The sequence below is a fragment of the Mus pahari genome, chromosome 10, assembly GCF_900095145.1.
Source record: "Mus pahari chromosome 10, PAHARI_EIJ_v1.1, whole genome shotgun sequence".
In the NCBI taxonomy this organism is placed as follows: Eukaryota; Metazoa; Chordata; class Mammalia; order Rodentia; family Muridae; genus Mus; species Mus pahari.
In genome coordinates this window covers 52,477,013-52,486,481 of record NC_034599.1, presented here as the reverse complement: position 1 = coordinate 52,486,481, position 9,469 = coordinate 52,477,013, and the positions used below count along the sequence as shown (strand labels likewise).

The window sequence follows — 9,469 nt, the reverse complement described above, 5'->3', positions numbered from 1 at the left end:
TTTTTTTTTTTTTTTTAAAAAGCGCAATCCTCCAGTAACTCCAGATACGTAAGTTCTCCAGCTCACACAGGGTATAAGCTGTGGATGTATCCATAGCTTAATAGGACAGAAGGGAAGACCCAGCCAAGACCCAGCTCTAGCTCAGGGCCCACCATGTGACTAGTGTGGCATATCCCCTCAAAGAGAGCTGTAAGTAAGTGGGTATGAGGACCCCTCTTCCATGCTAAGGCAGTGAAGGTCTGGAGTTCTCACATGTATTCCACCTTTACAAAGGGCACGACTTTCATGCATGAAGGATTGTCTTAAAGAACTGAAAAGGATGGCAGCTGTGAGCTTGCAGGAAGACTGGAGAGGTCTGAGAGCCGAGTGCATACTGTCGGGTAGGTAGTCCCTGAGGGTATTGGAGTGTCCCATTCCAGTGCAAGAAGAAAGTAGGATTGGAATAAAGGCTCCCAGGGAAGAGTGGCCCAGGTACAGCAGCTGTCTGGTAGCAGGGAAGGACCTGAAGTGTCCTGAAGAGGCATGAAGTCCTCTTTGCAGAACAGAACACAACAGGGTGATGATGTCCTGAAGCCGACAGGCTTAGACCAGCAGTCACCTAATGACAAGGTCACATTAAAGTAGTTCTCCCAGAGTTTAGTACACCTGCCACCAGACACCCCAAGGGTGGAGAACACTCAGAGAGGAATGCTGGGAACTAGGATGTGGGAGCTGCTGGTCCAGGAAGGTCCCAGGTGCGCAGGTGTCAACCTGCGTTGGTATGCAGCTTCTCTCTAGGGCTGTGCTCCATCCTCTGGTCCTTCCCGTGTCACTGCAGTGTGCAAGCTAACAGAGGTGAAAGAGGAAGGTCAGGCTTGGGTCTCTGGCGAGAGAGGCAAAACCCTGTTAAAGGCTGTCAGACCCCAGGGCAGGACTCACAACTACGAACAGACTCCGATAGCCCCTCTTTGTCCAGACTCTCTGCTTCCCAGTGAGATTCTCTTATCTGTGGGATATAAAACCAAAGTGAGGGGTAAGACGGAGACAGCTAGACTCAGGTGTCAGAGTGCACACACAACCGCAGAGAGGAGGAACGCACAAGCCACTGCCCAGCGAGGCCCGTCTGTGCCCACCTTGATCTGCTCCTTCAGGTATTCAGCTCGAGCCATGAGGTTCTGAACCTGCCAAGAGACGACATGGTTAGACGTGAGGAGGGTTCAAGTCAAGCGCCTCCTCACCCCTGATGTCCCCCAGAACCCTCTGTCTCATTAGAATGGCCTTGTCTCTGATAACACTGTTTGTTCCCTGTTGCAGGAGCCGAGCAGACTTTTGGTTTAATCCAGGCACAGAAGTCCTGGGTCACTGACCTCACAATTCTGAGGCAAGGAAATACCATATGCGATCTATTTATGTCCCACAGACCTGAGTAGGAGAAGGGAAAGGAACACATCCCGACGCCCAGCCCTACCTCGGTGTGAAGGAGCTCCCGCCTTCGGCCTGGGGCCTCTGCTGTAAGGAGAGGGGAGATGGTGAGGACAGGGTAGCCAGAGACAGGGCCCAAAGCGGTGCTGGGGCCTTACCTGCCAACAGCACTAGCAGCTCCCCAAGGCTGTGCTGGTACAGGTCCAGGGCATCCTGCTCTTTGCCAGCTTCCTCCTATAGCCAGAGGGATGGGGCGGGGCACACCATTCCATATTGTGCCTTGGTGTCCTTCCTGTCCCACCCGAACTCACCACAGCGAGCACGAACCTTGGCCAGGGCAGCCGAGGCCACTTCCAGGGCGGCCAGGAGGCGTGGCTTGTCACGGGCCATCTCTGATGTGAGAGTAAAGGCCCATGGTGAGGGAGCAGCCTGTTGTTTTCGCATAGGAAGGCCCTGTCAGTCTCCCTGCCGTGATGGAGTGGGGTGGCCAGGACTTGCGCACAGACCGGGGATGGAAGCCTACCTCGAAGCAGCTCTTGGACAGTTGTACCCTGTCTTAGCAGGGCCCGGTTGGAGGAGGAGACAATGGCTTTGAGCTCCTCTGCCCGGGACACATACTGTCCCACCTGTAAGAGAATGAGGGGCTGAGGGATATCCCCCTGTCCTGCACCCACCTCCAAGTTTGCCTCTGGTCCTCAGTGACTGCCTCACACTAACCGTGGCAGCCATCCAACAAGCTAGCCTGGCCCACCCACGTCCCCCAGCCCTGTCTCGTGGGATCTAAGAATGCCATTTGCCGGAGGCTCATCTTCTCTGGTATCTCCTTTCACGTCCACCCATTTTTCTCCTGGGGAGCTCACCCACCTTCGCCTTAATTGCCTCCTTCCTCTGGGCATCCACTTCGTCTGTGGAAGGTGAAGGGTTCGTATGAGGACGCTGTGCTGAGAGCCTACCCCACAGTAAACCCTCTCAATCCTCAGATGCTCAGTTCCAGGTTGATCTTCTGCACCATCTCCCCTAAGCTCTGAACGGGGAGCCTGACCCAACTCCTGCCCCCTCTGCACGCAGGTTACAGGAATGGCCTGGTCCTCACAGTGTAGCGCGGGTACAAAGAAGTCCAGAGCCTTGCAGTAGAGCGACAGGGCAGCGGCAGCATCCCCCTCCTGGTCCTTCTTCACAGCCTCCACCACCAGGGCCCTCTGGGGGGATTGGAGGATCGGCAATCAGACCTACCTTCCTAATGCCACAGCACGTAGCATCTATCAGCAACCCCACCCCTGTGTCCTGTGGCAACCTGCTCTGCTTCTGGGAGCCAGTCACCTATCCGTCACCAAGAGCAGGCAAATGAGACCCAGCCCACCCCATCCCCATCGGTCTACTTACTGCCTGTGCCAGGCTCTCCCCACTGGGCATGTGCTCCAGGTCCACCCAGGGATGGGCAAAGAAGTCCTGGAAGGAGATTCGACGGGCGGGGTCCCGCTCTAGAAGTCGCTGCAACAGGTCCCGGCAGTCTAGGGAGAGTTGGGGCCGAAGAGGGAGCTACAGAGGCATAGAGCAGGGACACATCACAGAAGGCTCCAACATCTGAGCCCAAAGCCCAAGGCCTGTTAGGATCCCCCAGAAGGGGTACGTGTTTGCTGTGGGTAATCTGAGACCTGAGTGGAGCATGGCAGGTCCAGGTGATGTGCAGGAACACAGCCAAGCATCCTTTATCAGTCTCCTATCAAATGGGTATTTGCCTCCAGCCCCGGACTATGGGAAGATTGGGCCTGGTCATTTGTTGCCTGTCGTGGTTAATATGGATCCTCAGGACCAGACCAGACTCTAGGCTTCCACCGCAGAGCATGCCCCACTGCCTTGAAAGGCCCAGAGCCTGCACTGCAGTCTGCGCAGTGCTGAACAAACTTCTGGGCCTTGAGTCCCTCAATACCCGGTGGATTCCTTGACCCTGTATGACGCACCTCAATCACCCGATTGCTGCGAATCTTTTCTTCCAGCTCTGAGAATGATCTGGAGGCAAAGGGGGGCTGCCCAAAGAGGGCTTCTGTGGAAGAAGGCAGAGGAGGGGCCAGAAGGGAACAGGGTTAAGTCTGGCCTAGCTCACCCACAGAAAAGGGACCAAAATCCCTCAGAGTAGAGCCCTTAATTCTCATTAGAACCCAGGAGAAGCCCAGAAAAGCCTGGCCCAATCACAGAGTAACTCTCAGGGTGGACAGCAAGGGAACAAAAGTCTCACCGTACAGGATCACCCCCACAGACCAGAGGTCCACACGTGCATCGTACTGCCTCCGGCACACCATTTCAGGAGCCATATAGAGCGGGGAACCGCGGAGCACGTGTTTTTCATCCCACGGGGACATGTGCTGGGCAAAGCCAAAGTCTGCAGGCAAGAGGGCAGGCCCAGGGATCAAATCCCAGCTGCTTCTGTGACTCCAGTCAGAGCTCCTCCCCAACCTAGACTCATCTAGACCACTCCCGCCTCCTCCCCTGTGCAACACTCCTATATTCCACTCTGGGCTGGAAACCCTCTGTATGGCACACGGCCTCCTTTTTTTTTTTTTTTAAAGATTTATTTATTTATTTATTTATTTATTTATTTATTATATGTAAGTACACTGTAGCTGTCTTCAGACACTCCAGAAGAGGGAGTCAGATCTCGTTACGGATGGTTGTGAGCCACCATGTGGTTGCTGGGATTTGAACTCCGGACCTTCAGAAGAGCAGTGGGGTGTTCTTACCCGCTGAGCCATCTCACCAGCCCCGCACAAGGCCTCTTAAGCACCTTTCCCCTAAGCCTATCTCAAACACAATTCCACAGGAAGCCCCACCCCAGCCCCAGCACTAAGTTCCGTCATGATCACTGGCCTCCAAACTCAAGTCCATTCTTTAAATCTTACCAGAACCACAAACACCTGTCCACTGTTAAGTATTCTCCTCAGCTGTCCAGACTGAGCCCTAACCCTAAGAACAGATTAAGTAGGGCCTCAGCTCACAGACTGATCCTGGATGCTGGTCACACACTGGCACTATTTCCAGACTGAACCCCAACTCTGATTCAGACTCGATCCCTAGCTCCACCCACCACACTGCAGCCTGGGAATGGGTGCTATCTTTTGGTGACAGGGCTCAGTCCTATACCTCCTGATCTGTCACTAATGATTTAACAGAGGGACACCTGGGAACCAAGCCGCTGAGGGAGCAGCACAGCCAGGAACTCACTGTTCACCCGCTCTAAATAAACTGCCTCCCTGCTGTTCCAGATGCAGACCTGCCAGTTTCAGGTGGGGCTTCTCCAAAGAGCTCAGCAGGATGTTCTGTGGTTTCAGATCCAAGTGAGAGATGTTCCGTTCATGCAGGAACTGCAGAGCACTAGCTGAGGAGTCAGCCACAAGAAAATAAGTCAGAGCCTCTTTCCCACCTGCCCCTCCCCTCCCCAGGCCTCCACCTATTCCCTCCCATACAGCTGTATTACTGCAGTGCTGCTCTGGCTGAGCTACAGAACATACAGAAGCACCAGGCTCTGGCCACTTCTAAGAGTTCCCAAGTGCCTGCTCTTTGTACCCTTCATAAAACCACTCTCTCTTCCAGAAGCCTCCAGAAAAGCCCCAGCCCTTTAGGACTTTGCTTTCTCCCTCACTAAAGCACTTGGGTTCCACCTACTGGGCCCTGGAAGATCCCACAAGGTTCTTACACCGTGTTCCCCATGTGGAAGCCTGAATTCCCTACAGATGCTAGGGACACAAACATGGTAGACAGCAAAGCATTGGGATAGGGGAGAAAAAGACATGGGGTGTGTCACAGGCTCTTTACCCAACTGCTGCAAGAAAACACGGGCCACCTTCTCAGGCAGGATCCGGCGGGTATGGATGAAGCGAGACAGGTCACCCCCTGCACAGAACTCCATGATGAGGTAGATATTGTCATTGTCCCACTGCGGTTGGAAGTAAAGAGACAGCTTTAGGCGGTGTCCCTTCTCCAGCCTCCTTTGGAGGCACCCCGTCCTGGACTCAGACCTGGAAGTCTTTCAGCTGCACGATATGGGGGTGCCGAATGCCCTTGAGGATCTCAATCTCAGTCAGGAGGTTTTCCACTGACGCCTTGTTGAGACTCTTCTTGGTCACGCATTTTATGGCTACCACCTCCCGAGTATCCTTCTGTGGTACAGGAAATTCGGGGTGTCTGTTCTGAAGGGGCCGACCCCATGGGCTGGAGTGGGCTCTGAGTCTGCGAACTTTCCCCAGCCTGGGTCTGTCCACTCTCCATGGGCCTCCAAGTTTCCCAGCTTCCACTTCTCAAATCAACGAGGCATCCGGATTCGGGAATCCCACCCCAGCAAGTGTTCTCCAACGCCGTGCTTCTAACTCACCGGCATCACTTTCGGGAGTGGCGGGGGTAGGGGTGGGGGGACGGGGGCGAGGGATGTCACTATTTAAAGAGCTAGCCACTCTGCATTCTAACTGGTGCTGCCTCCTGGGAGTCTGACCCCAGACTCCTCCCAGCCCCAAAGGCAACTTCCGTGCAGAGCCGGTTCTTCAGCCACTGACACAGAGCTTCCCTTAGGTCATCGCCCGCCCCTCCAGACCAAACTGGCGTGGCTGTTTTTAAAACCTAAAAGGGGCGGTTAGCTTCAGCCTCCTCCACGAGCTTAGGCAGCCACTGTGGCCTTACGGCTCTCAAGGCGGTCGCCTTTCCTGCTCAGCTTGGCCCGTCACCCAGCCGGGCTTGCAGGGAGTTGGCTGGCACGGGAGTCGGGTGCCCGGCGCCAGGACACCTCGGGCACGACCCGCCCACACCCACCTTGGCGTAGGCCTTGTACACCGTGGCGTACGTGCCACTGCCCAGGCGCTCGGTAAGGATGAAACCGTCCAGCCGAGGGAGACCCCAGCTGGGCCCAGCCATCCCGCGCCCGCCGCCAGGTGCTTCCTGGTTCGGGGTGCAGGTTCCGGCCAGCAGAGAAGCTGGGGGCGCTCGAGGGGCGGCGAGGCGGGACTCCACAGGGCCCCGGCGCTGCCCGCCGGAAGCGCGGCTCGACACCTCCCCTCCGAGGCTCCTCCCCGCCCGCCGCGGGCTGGGTGACACCCTCTGCCAAGGATCGCCAGGCAGGTTTCAGACACCGAGGCTTTAGTGGGTGTAGAGGTGTGTCGAGGACTGCGGACACGATCACATGGGGATGGCATCCTAGAGACCACCAACGTAGGGGGCGGGAGGAAGAGCCTGGCTCTCTCCCTGCCCTTCAAGACCAGAAGCAGTGGATATGAAAATCCCAGGGCCCCACAGGGTGAAGAGGGAGAACGAACGGACTCCAGCAAGTTCTTCTCTGATCATCACACGTGCTCTTGCCCGTATTCATTCGTTTATTTGGTTTTGGAAGACAGGGTTTCTCTGAGTAGCCCTGGCTCTCCTGGAACTCACTTTGTAGAGCAGTCTGGCCTCGGAGTGCTGGGACTAACGGTATCTGCCACTATGCCTGGCTAAAAACAATTTAAATGCCTTTGGAAGAGACCAAGTTGCCATTGCCAGGGTCCTTGACTCTGCCTTTCACTCTTGGAAAGGGTTCTTCCCTAGAGTTGAGTGGTCTGTCGTCCATCACAGCTCAGCCACCAACAACTTTAACTGTCACCTCACCTATCTTAGTAGGCTGTAGCCCTCCCAAGTCCACCATTGACATCAGGACCAGTGCTGTCCAAAAATCTTTTTATTTAAGCACAAAAATTGAGACATGACATATACATTTGTACATGGAGGAAAATAATACCAGGAAGTTTACAAAACCCCAGTGGCTGTCATTACCACTCTAGGTTCTAGGGCTGACAGCATGAGGGTAGCCTCAGGAGGGCCCCAGTTCCTAGGGGCAGGAGACTGGCCAGCTTGGTGAGCTCTTGCAGTACTGACACAACACAGGATCCAGGTTTCCACAGCGGCTTCTTAGGTGCCACTGCAGTGACACACCCGTGGAGCCCCCAGGACAAGTGGAAAGGGACCTAGACTCCACTGTGGGAAGAACCCTCAGAAAGAAGGCTCAGCAGTCCTGCCTGCAGGACATAGCTCAGGACTGATTTCCTCCAAACGACCCTAAGCGTTGTAAGAGGTGAGTATTGCTCAAGATGGGCAGGGGCCAGGCTAAGGCAGAGGGGTAGAGTCCCCTGGGAAGAGAGAAGCCAAAACAGGTCAGCAGACACCTACCCTCTCACAAGACTGGCAGAGGCTGGGCAGGACTTGACTGACTTGTCTTCGGTCCCTCCCCATCCCCAAGACCCAATCAACCCCACTTAGTATACATTCAGAAGTCTGAAGAAGAGGGGCTAGGGAGGGCCCCCAGAGGGCACAAGGTGCTATCACACCATGAGTCATAGCAGGCACAGGGTCATGACTCGATTGTGAAGAACACCTGGAGCTCACCCGAAGATAATTTGGGAAACTTCTGTGCCCCCACCCAGAACACAGCTCGGCTAGAGTGGCGCCAATTGGGGGGGGGGCTTATGAAGCCCAAGCATGAAAGGAAAGGCTGTGGAGACCCAATACAGATGGAGTCTGCAGAGGGAGGAGTGGAGTGCAGGGTGCCTGTGTAAAATCCCCGGTACAGTGAGCCCAGGCTGGCCCATGATCCCAAGCACATGAGTCCATTTGTTTTCAGGGAGAAGAGTCCCATTGCTTCCAGACAGAATCATACCAAGCCAGCATTAGAAAAGGAAAGACAGCTTTGTTATTTTTTCTTTTCCCCTGTGTTAAAAAAAAAAAAGTTCTTGTTCCTTGCTCTCCCCCCTCTTTAGAGGAGAAGGCTGACTGCTGAGGGAGGAGCAGGGACAGATCCCTGCCAGGTCTGTGCTGGCACAGTCACTGCGTAAGGCACCCATGGGAAGTGCAGCTCAGGAGGCAGGTGACAGAGAGGCCAGGGCTGAGGAAAGGAGGGCCGGGAAGCCTAGTTCCCCTGGAAGGCTCCTCGGGCAGCAGATGAGGCGGCCCCACGGAAGGTTCTGCTGCTGAAGATGCCCTGGGAGAACTCTTCCTGCGCCTGCTGGAAGCTGGCTCCGGTTCGGCGGTAGAAGGCGTGTACCTAGGGAAGGAGGCTGGAGTGAGAAAAGCCCAGAGCAAGTATAGCCATCAGTGTATGGTGGCAGCCACCGGAGAGGTCATCCGTGCCTGGCTGCTTACTCAGAGCCCTGGCCGAGGTGCTGGGCTTCAGGAGCAGGGAATATTAGATGTGTGCCCGCCCAGGAGAGATAGGCATTTTTACTTGGGCTCGCTGTTGGCTCTACCCTACTTACCCGCTGCAGGAGGAAGAGTGAGAGCCCAGCACAGAGGGTAAAGAAGCCAGCCACTACCATCATGATGATGGTCACAGCTAAGGGCCCACCTTTCACCGTAGATAGGGCTGCGAGCCAACCACTACAAAAAGAGAAACCAGAGGTGGGGTAAGATTGAGACGCAGAAGTCCCCAAGAGGAGCACTTCTCCCAAATGGTTGTGTCCTGACCACCACCTGGACATTTCCCAACTGCACAGGGAGTCTTGTGAGTGACCTTCCTCTGTGAGTGACCAGGCTATAAGTGCTGACAGGCCCACATTGGTCCAGCATGAGCTCTCCTGAGGTCTCAGAGGGGGGTCATGTGGAATTCTTCCTGCCCATTGAGGTTCAGAAAGGAGTTATGGCAACCCCCTTGCCAGGAGCAGTCCAAAGCTCAATGCTGCTGAGGGTGAGGACCCGGAAGACTCGGCTTTCACAGAGGACGCTGGGGAGAGGAGCACTGGTCAGCCTGTTGCCTCTCTACCTTGTCACCTCAGTTGTTAGTGGTTGTCGTCCCCAGAGCCTCAGTGTCCTTAGCTGTAAAGGGATTATTCTCATACTACCTGATGTCAAGACTTGCAACAAAGTGACAGTGATCAAAGCAGTGTGGGAATAGTGGGAAGAGCAATGCCATTAGGCTTCAGAGTCCAGATGTACATATTTTTAGAATTATTTTCTGGGGATTGGTGAGATGGCTCAGCAGTTAAGAGCACTGACTGTTCTTCTGAAGGTCCTGAGTTCAAATCCCAGCAACCACATGGTGGCTTACAACCATCTGTAATGA

General features: G+C 55.0%; 2 protein-coding genes across 4 annotated transcripts in view; both read right to left on the bottom strand.

Moving 5' to 3' along the window:
* Positions 1-27: 27 nt before the first annotated feature.
* Ulk3 (unc-51 like kinase 3) lies at positions 28-6,404 on the bottom strand. Of its 2 annotated transcripts, none has more exons than XM_021207794.2 (16): positions 6,199-6,404; positions 5,415-5,555; positions 5,212-5,332; positions 4,670-4,774; positions 3,638-3,781; positions 3,363-3,445; positions 2,785-2,940; positions 2,495-2,600; positions 2,266-2,306; positions 1,925-2,027; positions 1,729-1,793; positions 1,560-1,635; positions 1,448-1,488; positions 1,113-1,160; positions 919-985; positions 28-825 (listed from the first exon to the last, which is right to left on the bottom strand). In XM_021207794.2, the coding sequence occupies exons 1-16, from the start codon at positions 6,298-6,300 to the stop codon at positions 809-811; spliced, it is 1,416 nt and encodes a 471-aa protein (XP_021063453.2). In that variant the 5' UTR covers positions 6,301-6,404; the 3' UTR covers positions 28-808. The 2 variants fall into 2 exon arrangements, with proteins under 2 accessions (XP_021063453.2, XP_029399238.1); XM_029543378.1 differs by having other exon boundaries at positions 1,448-1,485.
* Positions 6,405-7,078: 674 nt separating this feature from the next.
* The window catches only part of Scamp2 (secretory carrier membrane protein 2), a 28,177-nt gene continuing 25,786 nt past the window's right edge, over positions 7,079-9,469 (bottom strand). Inside the window, exons 8-9 of one of the 2 annotated variants that reach the window (XM_021207395.2) lie at positions 8,667-8,787; positions 7,079-8,455 (exon numbers count right to left, since the gene is read on the bottom strand). In XM_021207395.2, coding sequence (XP_021063054.1) covers positions 8,321-8,455; positions 8,667-8,787 — 256 coding nt within the window. In that variant the 3' untranslated portion in view covers positions 7,079-8,320. The remainder of the gene's footprint in view (positions 8,456-8,666; positions 8,788-9,469) is intronic. The other variant, XM_021207394.2, reaches the window with a different exon arrangement.